This window comes from Malurus melanocephalus, unplaced genomic scaffold (assembly GCF_030028575.1).
Source record: "Malurus melanocephalus ecotype Western Australia unplaced genomic scaffold, MMel_1.1 scaffold_219, whole genome shotgun sequence".
Lineage (NCBI taxonomy): Eukaryota > Metazoa > Chordata > Aves > Passeriformes > Maluridae > Malurus > Malurus melanocephalus.
Window position 1 is genome coordinate 504,087 of NW_026623451.1, and position 21,789 is coordinate 525,875.

At 54.6% G+C, this 21,789-nt stretch overlaps 1 protein-coding gene across 1 annotated transcript in view; it reads right to left on the reverse strand.

Annotated features, from left to right (window-relative positions):
• Positions 1-20,546, reverse strand: part of SRRM4 (serine/arginine repetitive matrix 4) — a 39,456-nt gene extending 18,910 nt beyond the window's left edge. Inside the window, exons 1-3 of the mRNA XM_057374226.1 lie at positions 20,416-20,546; positions 2,427-2,570; positions 180-260 (exon numbers count right to left, since the gene is read on the reverse strand). Of these exons, the coding sequence (XP_057230209.1) occupies positions 180-260; positions 2,427-2,570; positions 20,416-20,546 (356 nt within the window). The remainder of the gene's footprint in view (positions 1-179; positions 261-2,426; positions 2,571-20,415) is intronic.
• Between the last annotated feature and the right edge of the window lie 1,243 nt (positions 20,547-21,789).

The window sequence follows — 21,789 nt, forward strand, 5'->3', positions numbered from 1 at the left end:
TCACACTTCCATAGCTCCCTTATGTCCCTCTTCCCTCACATTCAGCCGAGGGTCACCCTATCCATCCCCTCACGCCGCCATGGCTCCCTCATGCCCTCTTCCCTCACACCCAGCCGAGGGCTGCCCATTCCATCCCCTCACGCCGCCATGGCTCCCTCACACTGCCATGGTTCCCTCACCTCCTTCGCTTCTTGCGGCCAGATTTCTTCTTCTTCTTCTTCCCCCGGACTGGCAGCGGCCGCTCCCCATCATACGAAAGGCTGAGGACAGGGGAAAAGACCCAATAGATATTAAAAATAATGAAAATAAACCCTGAATTGGCTCACAGGGGACTCTCTGCCATCCCCAACTCAGGGACATGGGGCAGAAGATCAATGTTCATGGTAGACCTGGGGTGTGGGTGATGCCTCATTACCCTCTAACAAATTATTTGGTCACAGTTTAAACGAACTGGCTAATAGAGACATAACAAGACAGCTACACCACAGCAATGCTGATTATTTAATACATGTTTGCTGAGGTTAACGACTCTGAAACAGATTTATAGGTTTTGTTGCTCTTTGTAAATATGCTTTAAATAATTAATTGGCATTTAATTTGCATACAGTAATTATTGCAAACAGATGCATCTACTATAATAAAGACTTGACATGTGTTAAGTAGCAATTGATTAGAAATATATATATATTTATYGAGACACTGTGGTAATTGAAGGAGATATGCATCTCTTATACAGTTGTTAAATCTTGAAAATAAACCCTCCTGCAAATTAATTTCTTTYTTAAACATATGATGCTGAATCGCATTATGTTTCAATGAAAAGCAAACACCGTGGTTAATTAATKCAGAGCACTGGGCTGAAAAAAATGACAGATACTCCGTGGCCACTCATTAACTAAAGCAAATGCTTGTAAAGGCAGAGGCAGCTGGTGGCAGCCCGGTGGCATCCCCAAATCAGCCCAAGGATTGCCAAACAGACCCCACAGATCTCTCAGAATCCCCAAATGGATCCAGGACCAAGGTTTGTGGGGGCACAACGAGCTCCCCAGGGCATGTGAAAAATCACTGAGGGTGCTGGGTTCGTGCCTGAGTTTCCCCACTTCTCACCCTGCCACTGGGAAGAGGCAGCAGAAGGAAATGGGTGGAAGCAGTCCCACGGTTGGAAAATGCCATGAGATCTTCGCTACAGAAACAGGCCAAAAATGGAGCAGTTTTCTGCAGCAAGAACAAACTTCATTGCTAATAAAAGTCCTAATGCAGAGCAAATTGGGGTGGGCACTCAGACTCTGCCGCCCCTCAACATTTGATCACCCAGGGCTTGAATTACCACTGAAATTACACTATCATAAAAACTCAATTGCTTAGTGCTTTTAATACACTTTGGGAAAAAAGAAAAAGCTCTGCAAAATGAAACTGCAAGCTGATGCTTCAGTTACGAGCTGTGAATAACGAGYGCTTCTGGTGCAGTAAATCCAGTGTGCAGCCACAGCATGACCCTGTGGAGCACCCACGTACTCCTCCTTTGTCTCCTTCTCCTCACAGGGATCTCAGGGATGAGCAGCAGTGCTGAGGATGGGGCTCAGAAGGTGTTCTACCTCAGTGCAGRCAGAAGTCATGCATTTCACAGGCCATGGTGTTGTCACTGAGCTCAAACACCTGCCCAGATACATCCCCAGGGACTGCCACAGCCAAGGGAGAGAGGGGAGGAACATCTGACCATGCAGCCATGGGCGGCTCCTGCAGAGCCCTTCTGCCTCTCCCCAGATAAAGTCTTTTGTCTTTGATGTGGCGGTTTTCTCCCATGTGCTGATCTGGCTTTAATTGTTCCTCCGCGATTATAATCAAAGTCTAATTAAAAATGTGCTTTAGATTATTGTTCCGGTTGGCCTGAAATCTCAAGATATGAAATGTGCTTTCTTGCTGTTTCTTYCCAGCATCTTTAACCAAACGGAGAGGCTTTAATCCCAGAGACAGTTGAGCAGGCAGGGCTCAGAGACCCCAGCTGCTTCATTTACAACGTTCCATTCATTTTCCCCTCTCAAGTGGTCAGGGACTAATGACAAGCTGATAACGAGACTTTGTCCTAATGAAGGCAATGCTGCTGGGCTGCTCTGGGCATGGGGAGAGGGGAATTGCTGAGGGCAATTCCCAGCAGACCTGCTAGTGCAGAGGAGTGCTGGCCGATCTTGGAAGACTCGGAAGGAGGCTGGAAGAGCAAGCCCTGGAGTAGAAATGAACTGCAGGTCTCTCCCGGCAAACATGCACAGGTATTTCATACAATCAYGTACATTTTCTGCACACACATGGAGTCATTTAAACTACCCCCAGCTCTCACAGACCCCAGAGGGACTGAGCAAAGAGCCAGACACACCTCCCCTGGCACCCCTGTGTTCCAGGGTGGTCCCGTTCGTGGCCCTGGCTCCTACCTGCGTGACCTGCGGTGGGCATGGTCTCGTCTCTCCCTCCCCTTCGCACAGCCATTGGTGGTGGRGCACTCCCTGACCACGCAGCTGCTCAGCTTCTCGGGACGTCTGTCCTCCGCAGGGCATGGCAGGCAGCTGAGCGTCCCACTGCTGGGGCAAGAGGAGAGAAAGAGCCATCAGGAGCTGTCCCTTCAGCTGGGGTCATTCCCCACACCCTGGCCAATCTGCTCCCCTTTTTGCAGGTTGGACCTGGGCTGCTGTGAAGGAGAGCTGCAGGCTGCTCTCAGTGCTCAGCCCTGCTGTGGGAAATGCTCCTATAAGGCTCTGAAATGCCCCATTTCCAAGCCAAGCTGCACTCCAGCCGTGGCATGCTGTGCTCATTGCTCAGGAAAAGATGTCAYGAGCATCACACAGCCAAAGAGCAGCTGGACAGCACAGGGCCAGATCCAATCCAATGGGAAGGGAAAACAGGAGCTAGTCAGGGCATCTCCTGCATTGTGAGGTTTAGATCACCAGCTCTGCAGAGGCAGCACAGATTTTGCACTCTGATAAAAAAAAAAATAAAACCTTTTGCATTTCAAATATCATTTTGCAAACTTGCTATTACTTTGATAACACCTTGCCACGCATCCTCATCCTTGACTGCAGGCAAACTTTTGGGAGCCACTCCTACAAATAAGGTGCTTGGGCTGGTGAGCACACCTTGTCCTGCTGAAAGCCTAACCTGGAGAGCCTGGGACAGCCCAGCAGAGCTAAGGGGAGCCCATTGGGCCTGGTCAGTGCCTGCAAAAGCCTTGAGAGCTGGCAAGGAGCAGAGCAAAGGCAGGGAAAGTCTGGAGTGAGTGGTTTCTAAGAAACGCTGGGGCTTGTGCAAGCTGAAATGGAGAAAATAAGACAAATGGAGAAGACAAACCCAAACAAGTCTGTGTGCAGACACTCAGGAGGAAAGTAAATAGCTTTCCAGGCCCTGCAGATGTTTATTTCAAAGAATGAAAAGATTAATGAAAAGCCATAAACCGTACCCGGCAGGGGTGATGAAAATGCTGTGGTTTGGTGTCACCCAGAGCATTATTCCAGTAGATGAAGCAAGCATGGGCATGTACAGGCCAGCCCAGCTGTGGGGAGATACCCTGGGTGGACTGGGCTCAGCTGGCACTGAAAGTGTCCCCATTTCTTCCTATTATCATTTTAAAGCTGACCCCAGGACTAGGCTTGGGTGCTACTTTAGGGTCAGCTCTGCAAAGTCCTGTGGCTGTGTATGCCAACATACCTGCCTCCCCTCCTTAGAAAACAACCCTGAAACCCCCAGGCCATRTGAATCCCACCAGAGCAGGGAGAGGCTGGGTTGTCCCCCTGCCAGCCCTGCAGCCACAGCTTTGGTTGCAGAGAACACCACAGTTGTCACATGTGGGCTGCAGGGATGGGAACAAGGAACCAGAGCCAGGTGTGTGCTGCACGTCGAGGGTTCAATGGGGGCAAGAGGGTGGTTGAAGAGCATGTGATGTTAGAAAAGCCCCAGTTACTTATGGCCAGAGTCTTGCATGCCACAGGGAAGGTTCTGCTGCCTGTCTCAAACATGAGCAGCACTTTTGGGGGTTGGAGTTGGCACAGAAGCACATGCAGAAGGGTCACCGATCTCTTTCCACCTGTATTTTGTCTCTCAACAAATTCCCACTTTCTCTAAGAGCTGACTCCACCTTGAATCCCATTTTGTAATGCCTGAATATTTAAAGATGTGCACAGCTAAATACAAGGGACAGGGRCCAATGTGAGGAAGCTGGCTGAAATATTTCTGGCCCAGAACATGCAGGAGGTGAATAGAGCCTCTTGCTTTAAAAGGTCTGTTTGTAAAAAATCCCCCCGTCGCTTCCCAAGATCTCCATTATTTTTACCCATCCAGGAAGCTACATGGTTAATCGCTTTCTGTGTGCCAGTTAATTGGCTTGTGGCCTTTCCCAAACCCCTTTTAAGAACAACCTTCTGAGGCTCAATCATTAGGATCCATTAAAAACGTCCCCAAATTAATGACCTGTGCAAAGCCTGAGCTGGACGCACTCCAGCAGCAGAGGCAGGAGGATTCCTCCTCAGGCTGGAACACTGCTGCCAGGACCTGGGCACGGCAGGCGACATCMTTGTCACCCAGCCTCTGCTCCCACTAATGGGATTTCCAGGTCCTGGGGTTAAAACATATTGGCCTTGAGGCAATCAAGGACTCCTGTCCTGCAACATGCCAGGAAGCATTTCTTCTGGGCTTGGAAGTAATTATTGATGGAAATAATTATTCTCCAATTCCATCAAAGGCTGGCTTSCATTCAACCAAATGTTCTCCTCTGATGGATGCTGAGAGTCACTAACACTCTAAACTGGCTGGTAATCCCCTGGCGTGGAGCTCCATAGACATTGATTGAATATATATATAAAAATGTTTTCTTATTGTCTTTCGTGTCTCTCATGACTGATATAAAAGTGATGCAGTTTGGTGTGAATGATCGCTGTGGCCTCAAAGGAGGGATTATCACACCTTCCCTGCTGCTTGTGCCTGCAGCAGGAAAGCAAAAGTCTCTGTGGGTGTTTTTGCTGGAGCTGGCCCAGGGAGAGCAGCAAGGATGCTCAGCAGGATGCTGCTGGAAGCACGGGACTCACTCAGCCCAGGGSATGTGCCAGAGGAGGCAGGAAGAAGAGGAGGCAGGAAGGATGCCCTGCGGGGGAGCACTGGAATGAGGACCACAGCCTCTCTTCCCAGGGAACTGATTGCATGTTTRTCCGTAAGAATGCGCTCCTGGCCGCAAGCAGTTGGACAGAGACAAGGCAGCTGACCACCCATCCCACCTGCCCTGCAAGTTTCTCCATTTCCACTTGGCAATTTGATCACTTGCACTCCTATTTCCTTTTCCTCTCTTTCTCCCATGCAGAAATCCCGCCTGTCCTTCACCTGTCCAGAAGCAGCCCCGTTGTTACTGATGGGATCCACAATAAGATACCTGTGGGCTGCCTGCCACCAGCTCAGTGCAGAACATGCCCCGTGCAATGTCCCACCACGGCTGGCTCAGTCTGTCCCTTCCTGTCCCAGCAGTCTCTGCTCCAGGGGCGGGGTTTGGCCTCATGGCATTTTGTGCCCCCCAGTTCACTGTGGACACCAGTTAAACACTGCCTTTCCTGCCCACAGATGGMTCCTGGCACTGTCCACAGAGGATAGGACAAAGGCACAAGGCACTTACTGCCTCAGGGAGCAGAGCTGCCTCCCAAGCCATGCCCATCTCTCCATCCTGGGCTGCCATGCTCCATGCCATGGCCAAGCACCATCTCATCAGGCCATGAAATGTGGCACTTGGTGACGCACGCTGCTGCGGGAGCTGAGCCCAGTGACACCCGTCCCCCCCGGGCCTGCAGTGACAGCAGTCAGTGTGGGTTTGGTGTGCACTTGACATTCCCTGTGCTCTGCCATCCCGGGGCTGCGGGGCCGGGCACTGCCCTCCCCTGCCCACAGGCTCCTGTGTCCCAGCCCAGCTGCCCCGGCCCYGCAGCAGTCTCCTGCCACAAAGCTTTCATCAATCAGCCTTTTCCCTGCAGTAACTCATCTCAAGTGGAGACAAAAACAGGRAAATTGTCTTCCTAGTGACCTTTCAGCTGCCGGACCCTGGCAGCAGACCATCTCCCCATGCAGCTTCATCGTCCCTAAACTCTGCAGGCTGGGCTCCAGCCATTCCAGCCCTTGGTGGCTTTGTGCAGCCCCTGTGCCCTTCCCTTGCCCTGCAAGCAGCAGTGTAAGCAAACTGGGRCTGGATCATGCTAACCAAGCCTTTTTTTTTCTTAATATCCTTTATTTCCCTTTGCACACGCAGCTGGGTTGGGTGCTGGATGTACAAGCACTTCAGAGGCCCTGGGCACTGAGTGCACTTGGCAGACCTGCACTGGCAGCACTTCCAAGGTCAGGACAGAGGATTTGGGACAGCCAATACAGAAACTTTATTACATTCCTCACTTCAACCCTGGCTGGCTTCACATTCCTATCATCTCTACAGCCCGCGGTGAAAAGACAGGAGCAGCTTCAGCTGACCAAAGCCTCCAAACAAAAAAGGTTAAATGAGCGTAAAAGTTATGAATGTTTCACTGGAATTAAACGATGAAGGATGGATACCTTTCCTGGAACTGGAAACAGAGGCATCCTGAGGGAGGCTAGAGAAACTCCTGTGCCTGCAGCCACTTGCACCAGGGATTTTCTCACCACTTCTCCTGAGTAACATGCAAAAAGTGCATAGACAGGTGATGGAATACCTCATCTTTCCTCTCCTTTCCTCACCTGGAGGTTTTGKTTTTGCAGGAGATGGCAGTGGTGGGTCAGGATCCCTGCTTTCCCACATCCCTGTGGCTCTCTGCCACAGCCACATCCCCTGTGCTTCTGCCCTGGGCCCTGGCCAGGGTGATCTGAGCTGCTCAAAGTGTTTCTGAAATCCACCTTTTGGCCTGAGAAGCCTTTTAGCACCGGTAAAATGAACCTTTGATTTTCTCTCTTGCTCTCTGGCTTTGCTCATCTGATTGAAAAAGGAAGTGATCAGGCCATTCCCTTGTCCCAGGAGAAGGARGGGACAGAAAAGAGTGTTGTAAAGACATTTCCCACTAAAACTCCAGCAGATGTGTTTATGTAGAGCTCTTTGAAATATGCACTAAAAATACCTCTTCAAAATTAGGAGATRGGGAACATTGTAAGTGCTTCCCACAAGCACACACACACACACACACAAACACCCCATGGCAGGTTCTTTCTCCACCTCATTCAACCCATTTTTATTAGTGCAGCAGGAGCCCTGCAGTTTGTTATTGAAAATTATAATAGCAAATCACCGAGATATTTTCCTTGATTACACAGACTCCAAGCCAGTTCAATTTTAATCTTCTCCCTGCTATTTTTTTTCTGTGCATCAGCAGAGGCACCAGCTGCAGAGAGGCACGTGGCTTTCTTGAGGCAGTTTAAACACAGAAGAGAAATACAATTCTGTACTATACATTTTTCATCAAATTTCTGCCAGTCGTGACTCTCCTCCCCCTCCTGCTCCCGGGAACCCTGAGTCCTGCCACAAGCCTGGATGCTGCTCCTTTTCCTTCTGGGACTCCAGAAAGGTTTAACGACCGCTCTCAGCACATCCCGGGCCAAAAAAGCAGCTTGGCTCTTTATTTTCCAGCAGCTGATTTACTATGCATGGTTGGATCAGAACAGAGGAGCTTCCCTGCTGGAAGAGGCCCCGGTGGCGGCACAGGATCGGTGCCAGATGCTCCGGGGGATGCTGTGAGGTGGCAGCCCACGGGGAGGGCTCCATCCCGGGCACCAGCTGGCAGTGGTGGCAGCTCCTGCTGTGCTGCATGGGATGGACAATCCCTGCAGAGGGAAAAACTCCACGGGGGAAAGCGGTGCCTCCGTGGATCATCCTTTTAAGGCAGGGTCAGGGCAGAGGGTGAGCACAGCCTGTCTCTGCTCCCGGGGCTGGGTCCCATCCCCTGTCCTGCTTCCTTCCTGACACCTTGCAGGGATCGGTGTCCCTTTCCCCCACTCCCAGCAATGCAGGATGGCCCTGCTCACCGCCTGCCAGCGACAACAGAGAGAAACCTGAGGAATATGGCACACRGTCACACTGTTTCTAAAGAAAACCTGGACTGCTGCCCCATCTCGAAYGGTTTCTWCGGCATCTTGTGCCTCCYACGCTGCCGGCTCGGAGGTCCCTGYGGAGCTTCCTGCCCATCAGCACCTGCACACTGCCAGGCCAGGCTTGCTCTCAGGGGGACAATCCTGTGCCTTTCCTGTCCTCAAATCCTCCTCCTTAGACAAATACCCTGCGGGTTCCCTTGTCTGTACAGGAGCCAGTTTTCTCCCTAATCAGGAAATATGAAGAGAGGAGCTGTTTCAGGTGCCTGCAAATGCAGACAGAAGTGCTGACATGGCTGTGCTGCCCCRTGGCACAGCAATCTGGCACAATCCTGATCCTTGTTTTGGGAGACCCTGAGTGACCCAGAGGACTGGGACTGAAAGCTTATGCTAAAGCCCACCACAGCCTCACAGCCACTCTCCTCCCAGCTGGCCTCAAACAGCACTTCCAAATCCTGTCCTTGCTGTCACCCCCAGGCAGCCTGGAGCAGCCTGGAAGAGGGTGAGCTCACAGCCAGGCATGGGGGCAACCTGMAACAGCCCTTGCACAGCTGGTGGTTAGGAAAAGTCTGCATCTGAGCTCACATTTCCCATTAAACACTTGCCCACAAGTGGCACAAGGCAAAACCAGTCTGGGCAAAGGTCAGGACCAGAGGCTGGGAGGGAGCCCAGCAGCTGTGGTTGRGCACTTGCCAACACAGCACGGGGAGCCAGGAGCTGAGGAGCGCCAGTGGATGATAATTCATGTTTTAGGAAGGATTTAAYAAAAAAATGAACTCAACGATGTCCTAGAAAAGAAGTACCTTTGACGTGGTCAGGCTGGAGAGTACCTTCACACCCAAGGGGCTGCAAAGTGCCAGCCCCTGCTCCAGGGACCATCAGATGTGCCCATTTCCCCCACTGTCCAAACCCCACGCTCTTTGGCATGGCAAACAGCAGTGAAATAGTGTATTTGCCAATAACAACTCATTACATTTTAATCAAATAGGGAATTGTAAGCACACAGTTACCCAGAGCTCCTGGGTGTGCTGAGAGATCACTTTAAAAACAAATTAGTAATTAGGCACTTTGGAAGCAGCAAGGAGAAGATGGCTGGAGAAGATCCACTTGGAGCGGCAATGCTGCCTCTGCCACTCACACAAAGCTTTTTCCTCYTCTCCCTTAATTTTCTTCTTTTGAATTGTCCCTGGAAAAAGGGGGAAACATGCTGGAAGTCACAACATTTGGATAACTCCAAAGCCACAACCTGTTCATGCAGCTGCCACCTGTCTGCAGAGCTGCTGGGAATGACTTTGGGTGACTGCTGCCCCATCCGTCCATCCATCCATCCATCCATCCATCCATCCATCCATCCATCCATCCATCCATCCATCCATCCATCCATCCAGGCTAGGAACAGGGACACTCAGGTCACCCTCAGGCTGTCAATGAACCAGCCCCAGAGCCATCCCACTTGCCAGAACACAGGCACAGTGTTCAGTAGCTTGTGGCTATGGAACAGTGATCCCAAAGGCTCAGCTTGAAATTACTCCAGTGTTAGAAAATGCTCAACCCCCCACCCCAGGACAGACCATGGGMGCATCCAAATGTGTGTTCCCAACCAGGGCATCACCCAGCCAGGGTCTGGTGAGGGCAGGTTCCCTGGACATGTCCTGTTTGKAACTTGTCTCCTGAAAATCCACCCCTCTGTGATGCCCAGGGCTGCACTGCCAGGGCCATGTGGGACCAGGAGGGCTCTGTGATGCCATGAGGAGCAGATGTCCCCTGCTCTCAGGTCTTTTTCCCAACCACCCACACCACCCTGCAACTCTGAACACTGTTTTAAATCATCCCAAAAAAAGAAAGGGGAGCATATTTATCAGCTTGCTGCTTCCTCAAGTGAAGGTTTAGAAGAAGCAGGTGGGTCCCCATGGCAGACCCTGAGAGGAGGGGCTGCAGAGAAGCATTTCAGTTTCCATTCCATCTATCTTTAATTGGGTGTAATAATAATTTTATTGCTTGCTGGGATTTGTGAGGCTGAACTAATATTTGTAAAATGCTTTGCTATCCTCAGCTGAAAGGCAATCTAGAGTGGMAAAGCCCTGGTGTTATTCACATTTGGATAATCCAGAATTATTCATAAACAAAATCAAGATTATGCAAATATATTCATTAGTTCTCAGAATACCTCCAGGAAAATAGAGGAATTAGTTTTGTTAACAATTATGTATTATGTAAGTGTGTGTCTTAGCACGCACAGCCCTGGTGCTGGGGCACATTCGCCTGGGACTCATCCTGAGATCTCAGAGYGCTGGAGAACAAAGGTTTGGCCTGTACAAAGTGACCACCTCCATTTGGGGATGTCCTGATGCACACAGCACAGACCCCTGTGCCCTGCCACTGGCTGTTCTGTTGAAACCCCCAGTACCCCTCTGCACCCTCACAGACAGCCTGTGCATGAGCACCATCACCTTATCCTCCCCAAGCCAGCCTTTACCAGCCAAATGAGGAGTTCTACAGTACATGCAGGACCAAGAGGCTGTGGAATTGGGATCTGGAGGCAGCCCCCTCACCCAGAACGTGCCCTTTGTGCCCAGCACAAGCCTTCACCCGATGGCAGCTTGTGCCCAGCCTGGCTTTCTGCGGTGTGTGACCATCTATTTGGGATGTGCTGGGAAATGGGARATAAAGCTGCAGTGAAAATACTGCATGGTCTAATTAATGCCACATGCCTTTCACTCCATAGGTTGTGTGTATGGTTAATTATTTTTATAAAGAAAATAATTAGTCCCAATCAAGGCAGAAGCTCTCCAGAATTACAGCTCATTAAGCGCTCTCACATTTTTCTGTTCTATAAAAAGTCATGTGGTGCTGATGAAGATTATAGACCCTTGGAATCAGCACTAAATACAGATTCAGACAGTGTTGCCATCCTATTACCATCAACTGCATCGACTTGGCTTCGTAATTGCAGCTGGAGATGAAGGGCAGGGATTTCTGCTCCACACAATCTCTGGAAACAAGCACCCTGCCCATTAGTTTGCCGGAAACAACGTGACACCGAGCCCTGACTTGGCTGAGCACATCCCTGAGGAGATGACAGCCATCAAGGACAAAGGGGAAAGCTTTGCCGGGGATGTGAAGATGAGGAATGCTCAGGGTTRGTTCAGCTCCTCTTTGTAGAGGGGCTGCTCCTGCACAGAGCAGGAGAAACCCTGAAATCTGTCCCATGGACTGGAGTGGCAAAGCCACCCGTTCAATGGATGGAAAGAACTAGAGGATGCAGAGGGGACAAGAAGCACCCTTTAAGCAGTGGGATTATCCTCTGGGACATGGGGAAAGTAGGGCATGGAGGGATGCTCTTGTYGGGGATGGGGGAGCATCTGCGAACATCTCCCTCTGGGCCATGCTGGTCCAGGCACTGGTCCAGTTCTATTGAACGTCGCAGAGGCCTCGCTCAAAGCCTAATTGAAAGAAATCACAGCACATTAAAGGGAGTTCAGGTCAAATCAATACTGACGGGGTGGGGAGGGTGAGCAGGGGGAGCAGGGCAGGGGCTGAGTCCCAGTGCCAGCTCTGCAGACAGGGACAGGCTGTATCCGAGGGCTCCAATGCCTGCTTTTCCCCCATGGGAAGGCAAGGTGAGACCYGCTGTCTCTGCTGGGAGCAGGACAAACCTGGTGGCAGTGCAAACTGAGGGTAGGTGATGGCAGCCAGCGGCGGGGAGGGGGCAGGGGAGCCACGGGTCCTCAGGATGCTGCTTTTCAGTTTCCATTAATCAGGGATGGATGTGCCCTGGGTGGCATTCATAGCCCAGAGAGCCAGCAGCCAGCGCTTTGGACCACAGGCCTCCACTGCAGAATTAACCCACCCATCCCCACAGCACAGCTCCCGTGCCCAGAGCCCTTGAGCATCCGAGCCCCCATGGAAGGACAGGGAAATTGGGGCACTGGGTGGAAAAATGCACTTGTGGGGAGCTCCTGAGGGCAGCAGGGTAGTAATTACTGCCCCAAGGAGCACACAGCAGGAACCAAACCTGCCACTCACACATGCTGCCAGTGCTGTGCCTTTAGCTCTGTCCCTGCAGGTGCAGAGATGCGTGGCTGATGGGCAGACAAAGGCAGGGATGGGACGGGCAGTGAGGGATAAACAAGGAGCCTGTCCTACACGCAGGGAAGGGCAGGCAACACATGGGCACTGCTGCCTTTTGTTGATTTGGGGTTTTATTTTCTCTAAGTTCTCAGTCTTGGAGTTTTTTTGAAGGATAAACACCCCATCCCTGGGAAGCAGTGCTTGTCTTGCTTCATAACAAACCTGGCCGGGCTCAGATCAGAGCAGGGGGATWTAAAGAGGGCAAATGCTTTATAGATAGAAAGTTTTTTGAGTTAAAGCACCAGCCCAAATCCCAAACAGGCTCCTGCACCCTCTGGGCTGCAGCTGTGCCCACTCTGGCAGACAGGGCTGCTCCACTGGCTGTGGCTGTGGAGCTGTGCAGAATAAGTTCTGTTACATTTACATGCTATTATCAATTGGTGTTACACTTGCACAGCCTTGGCGGGCAGGGGGCTGTACAGCAGCTCCAGCTGACCCACAGATTAATGCAGCAGGAGCTCTTTAACTGTGAAATCTCTCTTAATGCAAAAATATTTCTCTTGCTGGGCACTAGCTAATTCTTCATCCTGACAGTAATGTAGCTCAAATCCCAGCTTCCTGCCCCGCTCTGTTCCAGTCACCCTCCAACACACGCAGGCACAGAGATAAATTCAATGTAACCAGCCCATTGCCAAAGTGCCATCAAGTTCCAGCAGGATGATGTCCTGCTGGAATTTGATGTTAGTGGCAGAGAAAACCCTTTTTCTCATCAGTGCCTGTGCGTCTCAGAGCATTTTCAGCCCGTCAGTATGAGATGGGCACCTGACCCAGCAGCACAGAGCCCCTGCAGCYGAAACCAGCAAGTCACAGCCTCCCCTACCCCAGGGAGGAGAGAGCAGAGGAGCCCCAGAGATTGCAGAATCCTGCCCACAGTGTCTCCTCTGCCTACCCAGGCACTCACTTGGGGGTGAATGATGAGATGCCCCCAGCTGGGGCTGGGCAGCAGCTGCTTCTTCTTCCATTAATGATGAGATATAAATTAAACATGAAGAGATAAACAGGTCATCGGTGGATCTCCAGCCTCACTGCCTCCAGACCAGGGACTCGTTTCAGCCTGCCTCAAACACTGGTACAGTTTTTAATAGAGTTTTTTTGCCACTCGCATTATTTTYTGTAAGCCCTTCCTGCAGTCCCCGCTGCGCTGGCAGGGAAAGCGTTCCCGCCGCGTGCGAAGAAAATGGCTATTTTTAAACTGCCCGTGTTTGTCAGCGCTTTCAGCTCGAGTGGCTGTTGGAGAAGCCAGTTTTGCAGCACCCGGTGTCCTGCAGAGGGTCGYGTGGCCTTTGCCAGGAGATGGTGACACAGATGTTGGCACTGTGCCTGGTCACTCTGCTGGGGTGTTGGTCCAGCCCACTCATCCCCGGCACATGCCAGATCCACACCAAAGCCCTGCTCCGGATGCAGAACCCACCACTCCTGCCAGATTTCAGGCATCACAACCTCAGTGCCTTTGCACACACCCATAAAATCATCAAGCAAGGCTGCAAACACAAGCTGGCTCCTAGGATTTGGTGTTTCTCCCTGCCCTTTGCTGGCAATGCCACAGGACTTCAATACAGGCATCAACCCCAGCCCTGTTTTCCAGCTGATGGCACTGCTGGGGATTTGGGGCCAGAGGAGGACCCAAAGGGGTGGGAGCTGAGCGTGGGTCACAGGGAAGACCCACAGATCACAGATCACAGCAGACCCACAGTTTTTCAAAACAGCAGATCCCCTCCCCTGTGGGCTCACGCCRGAACAGGGACTGTGGAAAATTCCTGGCACCCTCTGCAGCTGAAACACTGGTGGGATTTTCTGGCCCAGGTCARTCTTTGCAGTGATGAAGAGGTTTCGGTGCCCACAGGGAGAAAAGGAGAAAAAAAAAAAAAAGAGAAAAGGAAAGGGTGGCCATGCATGAAATTATTTCATTTCAGTGACGTGGTGTTTGCATTTGATAAGTCCATCTTATAGAGAAATGGATGTATAGAAAGGTGCAGCCGCCAGGCACAGAGATGTGTGAAGGAATTGGAATGGGGCTGAGCAGAGAAGGCCAGGGAAATCTCCCAAGTGCAGGGAGTGAGAGAGGGACCTGCAGAGGCCCTTTCTGGGGACAAACTGCAGCAGGACAGGCTGTCCCAGATGATGGGAGCAGGATGGTGACAGCAAGGAGACAAGAGCAGACACAGGACGCATTGCTGGGCAGAAGCTCCTTAGCAATCCCTGTCATCAAGGTCATCACTGCTATTTATTATTTAGGGCCTCACAGCCCTAAATATTCATTAGCTGGACTTCACAGGAGGGGTGTGAACCCGTGTGTGGGGCTCAAGTGTCCTGCTCTGCTGTCTCTCCAGGGATGGGAGACAAGCAGGGATGGGGGCTGGCTGGAGCTCGTGCTGCTACCTGAGCCAGGCAAGGATGAATCCCAGCCCTGTAAGACCCTAAACTGCCACATTTCACCCTGGCCTGGTTCTCCACACTCCGTGAAACAGCCTCATGCAAGTGCTGGGATAGKGCTGAGCCGGAGAGGGGACCCTGTGGCCAGCACAGCCCCCCTGAGGTGCCAGACCCCACCAGTGCTGCCCTCACAACCCAGCACCCCCAGCATTTACAGACGTGGGGCTGCCTGGCAGCYAGGGCAGTGTCTTCAGTGGCTTTGTTCAGGGGTAAAATCAAATATTTCTACAAAACAATCCTCCAGCCAGCCAGTGGAATTTTCCTCCCTTTYGCTTCTTTCCACCTGATTTCACCCCTCATCTGAAGAGATCGGATCCGGTGCTTCCCCTGGCACAGCGTGGGCACCGCAGGCTCCCCCTTCACCCGAGGTGGGCAGCAGCAGATCCCGGATTCAGGGACAGCTCATCCCGTGTTTCCTCACCGGCTGCTGTGGCTCTTCAGTCTCAGAGCCCGAGTTCTTGCCAGTGAGTGTGGGAACTGGGAACTGGACCCATGGTTTGGGCCCTGAGCAGAGCTCAGCAAAGCTCTCAAGTGAACTTTTATAGGTCAGAAATTACCTGTCTCCAAAACCACAGCATTTCCCATTGTCCCTCTGGTTTCCAGTCCCTGCAGCGCTGGTCTGGGGACACCCCTCAACCCAGAGTCCACTTTTAGCTGAAGCTGACAAAGCCTCACGTGGGCACAGCAGGGGCACAGTGAGGAGAGGTGACACTGCTGGGGTGAATCCAGTKGCTCTAACAAAGCCACATCCATGAACGTGGGGTTCCTACAGGGGCTTCCAGAGGTATTTTCCCTAAATCCTTGGGTGCTTGTACACCTCCCCGTGTTGGGGCACAGCATGCCCAGCTAAGGCACCCTGCCTGGCATGAACCTGTACCCCCATCTCCCTGATAAGTGCTGGGTACATCGGTGTCCCCACCCCAGTGCGGTGGCCATCAGGGACACGGTGCCCAGCACCCGTCCAGTGGAGAGGCAGATGGACAGGGCTGGGGAGAMGAATGAGGATGATGATGATGAAGGCTCTGCGAGCAGCAGGGAGTGAGTCCTGGGGGCATCCCCAGCTCTTCCCCTSGCTCAGCTGCCCCAGCCTCCCGGCAGTTCCCGAGCTGCCTAATTAGCTCTCCCTGCTCCCAGCGCCGTCCAGCTGGAGCCGGAGGGCAGGGGCAGACAAAAGCCTCGCTATTGACAGCCCCTCCGAGGAGGGGGCTTTTCTTCTCCCCCTCGCTTTTCTTTTCAAGCCCCTCTCCCCCCTCTTGGGCCGGGGCCACGGGCTCATTAGCACTTGGGCTCGTTGGGATGGAGGGAGCAGATGGCAGCCAGGCGGCTGGCGCGGCCGGCCCCGCCGCCGCCTCTCCCCGCGGAACAGATGCCCGGCCAACAAGGGGGAGGATTAACGGGAGTGGGGGGCCATCCGCACAGCAGGGCTGCCAGCGGGGCTTCCTCCGCAGCAGCACACCCCAGCTCCTTGCCTGAGGGCTGCCAGCCCGCTGGGGACGAGCGGGACTCGCGGCCGCCKAAAGGTGGCTGGGAAACCAGAGGTTGGGATGGCCAAAAGTGGCTGCAAAGGCCGCAGGGGAACTGCAGCTGCTTTCTGCCCTCGCTGGSAAACTGAGACCTCTGGCACTGCGGTGCCATGGCTGCTGTCCCAGTGCAGGGGGAGGACATGTCACCCGTGTCCCAGCACGTTTGCGGCAGCACCCACACTCCAAGATCACCCTCAACGGCAAACCAGGGCTTAATCCCACTTCAGCAGCACATCCCTCCCCCTCCGTGCACGGTGCGTGCCGGGGGATTAAGGGTTAAAGCACAAATCCCCGGCGCTGCCCTGATGTGACCCACTTAGACCATCTGGCAGGGAGGGATGCAGGAGCCTCCTTTCCCCCAGCGCTGCCGGCGYTCACTCGGCATCACCGGCTGCCCCAGGAGCTGACACCAGCACCCACAGCCCCAGCCCCARAGTGCTTTTAAAGTGGATTTCGGCTGAGTTTCTGGGGTCGGGGCTGAGATATGGCAGCTCATGCCAACAGCACCATGGCTGGCAGTGTGGCAGCAGAGAAACAAACCACCCCAAAAGCATCCCACAGGTCCCYGGAGTTGCACCAGCTCCAGGCCCAGGGATACCCTGGAGCGTCTCCCGCCTGGCTGTCCCCCAGTCCCGGCACAGTTGCTGATGAAATACGCAGCAGTGATGGGAAAAGTMAGGCTTCCAAGTGGGACAGGGCTCCCAGCCCTGCGCCCTGGCCAAGGTCATGGCCAGGGAAGAGATGCAGACAGAAGCCCAGCCAAGAGGGAGGAAAAGGGATCCTGCTGTGGGGCTGGGGCCAGAGCATGGGACTCATACCCATCTCCGAAGGCTGGACAGAGGCTGGTGGAACCCTAACACCGGAGATTTGAAAAGCATTCTCAGTTCATAAGAGCCAAAGCCCCATCCTTATAGCTCAGTGAGAGGGAGTGAGGGCACCCTGGCTTGGCAGAGGGACTCAGGATAGGGCAGGTGATCCCTGTCTCTGATCCCATCCCTCCCCAGCACACGGGGCACAAAACCCCCTCAAATCCCATGCTGAGATTTTGCATATGCTGGAGCAATTCCCCTGAAAAGGSACATGCTGGGTGAGCCCCAGCCCTTCCCAATCTCCCTACACCCCCCAGTCCCTCGCCCTCAGCTGCACAGAAAAGCCCCACCATGCCCTGGTGGGGAAAGGTTAATTGGAAAAGCCCCTTTCCCCATCAACTCGGTTTTTCCTTTCACTCTGCGAACTGGTCAATAATCCATTTACTTTGGCAGAGCTCTGCTCTGGGCACAAAGCTGTCTGGGGGGCTGGATTTCATGCTCCCCCTGCCCCAGCAGGACCGGGAGGGAAGGTATTAATGTACTCTTTTGTTCCAGGATGAACCGTGGGTTTAGCAGAGCTTTAACCCTCCAAACCTCCAAGAGAGGGAATTTAGATGGAAGAGGCTTTATCTCCAGAACCAGCAGGAAGGTGGTGGTGAGGACTGGGGCAAAGGGAAAAAAAAAAATTACTTTCTGTCCTGTGAACCCTATCACTGCCCCACAGGGTTGCAGGATTGAGCCCTGCCATGCCCAGGGCACCCTGCAGGGATGGCTTTGGGCTATGTGGGCAATGGGCAGGACCCCCCATGCCGCAGCTGAGCCCCTTGGCACTCCACGAGGGCAAAGGCTCAGCCAACAAAACTGATGGGGAGATGGGCAGCACTGGCCTAGAAACCATGGCAGCATCTCCACTGCTGTGGGAAGCACGGGGCTGGATCCAGGGCAGGGTGTTTGCAGGGGACCAGCTGTCAAGTGTGGGAGAAACAGGAATCCAGATGGTCATCTTAATATTTCATTTGGCTAACTGGTCTCCCCATCTCCTCTCTGGTGCGCTCTGCTCGCTGGCATCACAGTCATTCGCTCTTAAATTAGCCGGGAGTATCGTCAGGAAGAGAGGACGATCCAAGAAGTGGCGCAGCRAAACCTTCAGGAAAAACAAGCCCAGAGCGGAGCCGGGCACATCCGGAGAYCGCTACAAGAGGAGCTGCTGCAAGCCTTGGGGCTGTTGTCACCACGGATGGGGAGCGGGAACCTGGCTCTGGCTATTGCTAGGCTACAAACCTGGTGCCAGCTTGGCCACATCACGTCGCACCCCACTGGGGACCCGCTGCAAAGCCCCTGGGGGTGCGAGATCTGGCACCCCAGAGGTGTGATCCTGCCCAGACGACAGCCTGGGGCTACTGGCAGAGCCCTGCGGGACGCCAGCCGAGCCGGCAGCCCTGGAAGGGGAGCCGGGAAGCGCAGTGTGTCTGTCCCTTTGGTGGCGGTCCCTGGAGCAGCAGAGCCCCTCCGTGTCTGGGGACAGCGGGAGCGCACACATGTCCCGCAGAGCCCGGGGCGAGCCCCGCCGGGCTGACCCCGCTCGGCACCGGAGCAGGCGGCAGCACCGCAGGGAACAGCCGCGGGCCCGGCCGAGGGCAGGGAACATCCGCTGCGAGGGGACAAAAGGAGCCGGGCTCCGCCGRCACGGGGAGCTGGCAGCGTCACGGCCGGAGCGCACCCCGGCCTGGGGACCTGCATCTGCTGCTGCCAAGGTGTGAACCAGAGCAAAGCCGAGCTGGCCGAGCCCTTCTGCTGCGTGCCAAGAGCTGCTGGRCAGTTTCCCTCCCACCGGAGCTGTCACTGCCAGCAGTACTGAGAGGTACACACGTTTGGGAACTTTTTAATGGATCTTCCAACACCCCGAGCCGCGGTGCTCAGCCCCACCAGGATGTCTGCTGGTTAGATAGAGCCAGGCATCATTCCTAGCACCCAGGCTGGCTTTATTTCCCCAATACCCCAATTTGCTGCCATATTTCATCTCCAGATACAAGATATTTAAGCAGCACGGCTCACTGAGGCACCTTCAGGCAGGAGTGTGTGTGTAAGCCAGCACCCAGCCCTTCAGGTGCCGACCACCCCTGCAGGGATGGAGAAAAACACGGTGCTTCCTCTTCCCCACAAAGCTGAAGCCCTGCAAACGCTGCCTATGGAAACAAGAGGTGCTCTTCTCCGCTGAAAGCCTAAGCCRTGCCTTTCCCATTTTCCTATCCAGATTAATGGAAATCAGAGAGATTGGAAAAATTCATCCTCAGCAGCTGCACGGGGCTGCAGGGACAGAAATGACCCCCACACTGCACAAGTGGCAGGACTCCTGTCCCCACTGCTGCTGTGGCTCACAGCTTCCACTGGCACGGGAAGCACCCGAAAGGACTCGTTCCAAAGGATTTCTCTGCTCCTCGGTACAGGCTGAGCCCCTGACACCCAGCCTGCTGCAGACCGAGCCCCTCTCCTCTACAAACCCATCATCACCAGGGAACTTTGGCTTGTTTCCCACACCAGGTGGGCAGMGGAAAAACAGAGCAAAGAGAGAAGAGCCAGAAGAAGCGCCCTTTCCTTATCAACACAGCACAAACAGGGTATTTTTAACCAATATTAAGACAGTCAGCAAAATAAAGCTGGTCTGAATTAGAGTGTGCATGGCTGTGAGGAAGGCACACGGACCCTTGCCCGTGTGACAGCCTGGCTGAGTGGCTCAGAGGGCACCTGCAGCACCCTTGCCTTGTTTCGTGGATTTCTCTGTTGCTCAGCCTCTGGCAAACATGGGCCACCGACTTTCCTAGGGCAGGAGGGCAGGGCTGGTACTGGCTGAGCAAAACCAGGGCTGCTTGGCTGTGGGACGTGGGGGACACCATTCCCGGAGCTGCCCCGGTCCGTGGCAGTGTCCAGGCTCCTGGGGCTGCGCGTCCCCAGGGGGCCACCAGCCTCCCATCTGTGACAAGGCTCCAGCCATAGCAGGGCTGTCCAGCCCTTTCCAGGCGTCGCCTTCCCGAGGGTCCCAGGGGAAGGACCGTGCAGAGACAAGATGACCAGCAGGACCCGCACCCCGAGCTCTGCACAGTGGGGATGGAGCTGGTGACACTTTCCGGCCGATGCCCCCCACCACTGCCCCGCTAGAGCTCTCCAGACCCTCACCCTGCTCCCCTTGGGGCTCAGCCAGCTCCCGGGCTCCAAGCACCACCGAGRCAAAGTTCCAAACCGGCTCTGCTCTGGAACGCAGCACCTGCCCGGGGAGGGGGCTCAGCCAGCCAGCATCCCCCAGCCCCGGGCATGGGGASGGTTCCCCGGCTCCACCAGCCGCTAACTGCTGTTGGTGGGGGGACACATTCCCGACCTTCTTTATGGTGGGAAGGGGGCTGGAGGCGGAGAAGGACGCGGGGTCGCCAGAGCCCCCCCTCCCGTGCCCCGGCAGCCTTTACCTGGGCAGCGGCTTGCGGGCGGTGATGCTGGCAACGATGATGCTCTCGGGTCGCGGCGTGGCCACGGCTTTGAAGGTGCCTCTCCAGAACTTCTCAAAGAGCTGCTTCTCGCCCTGCTGCACGCCGGCCATGGCCCCCGGTCCCCCGGCCAGCCCCCGGCCGGCCCCGCCGCTGTCCGCGGTGCTGAGGGCTACATCCCCGGCGCCACCCGGCGCCACCCGGCCCGGCCCGCAGCCCGGCCCGCTGCGGGGAGTGCGGCCCCGGCCGCCCCCGCCTTCCGTTTTGTGCCGGCGGGGCGGGCAGAGGGGCCGGACCCGCCGCCGTCCCCTCCCCGGCACCGCCCCCGCCGCAGCTGCGCCCGGAGCGRCGGAGCAGAGCCCGGGGAGGGGGCGGCTCCGGGGGACCCGCGACCCCTCTCGGGTCGGGTCCGCTCCCCTACACCCTGCTCACCCCCACCAGGTGACTTCTGGGGGGCTTCCACCCCCTTCCAGCCCCCAGGACCGTCCTTGTTCCATCCCCATCCTATCCTTCCAGCTCGTGCTGGATCGGGGACGCCGCTGCACTTTGCCCGTTGCGGGGCACAAACYCTCCAGGGCGGTGAGTCCCCGTCCCCCCTCAGAGGCTACCAGTAGCCTTCATGTTTGCCCAGTCCCAACCAGACCCAAGCAAAGAAAGGGAGAGCCCGGAGCCACCAGCTGAGAGAGAAGCAGCAGGAGGCTGTGGAAACCACTCTAACTCATCCACGCCGAGATCCATATGGGACAGAGATTTTGGAAAACAACCCGGTTTCTCCCCGCTCCTTCCCTTTTAACTGGGAAGAGGCAGGRATGGAGCATGCAGTTCCTTGGCTCCAGTGCAGTGGCAGGCTGGGAATCCCAACCAGCACAGAAGACAATTCCTCACCTTCCAGGGCAGGATTTGACCCGCCGGGACCGGACGCATGGGGAGGGAAGAAGGGCTGGGGCGGTGCAAGTGCAGCGCTGCGATTTCCCTCAGCCTCTGCGCTGAGTACAATAAAAACGTCTTTAGGAGAAAACGCTTCTTCTACCAGATGCTTTGAAGCGCAAGTAAAAGCTGGTGACCTTGGATGAATGAGACTCTCTCTATTGTGCCTCAGAAACCCGCATGATACGTTTATGTAAGCGGCGGGGGGATAATGGAGCCAGGAACAATAGGCGGTGGGAGTCGGAGGAGAAGGAAAACCATGGGCAAACTTAATCGCCTCTTTGCGACAAACACTAAATTAGCAGGGGGCTCGTTCTGGCGGCGTTCTTGGCSAACTCCTCCTTCCCTGCCMCGTTKTGCTTTGTGTCCCCTCCGTGCCGCYGGGGTCAGGAGCGGTGTCCCCGCTCCGAGTGTCGCAGCAGCGGCGGC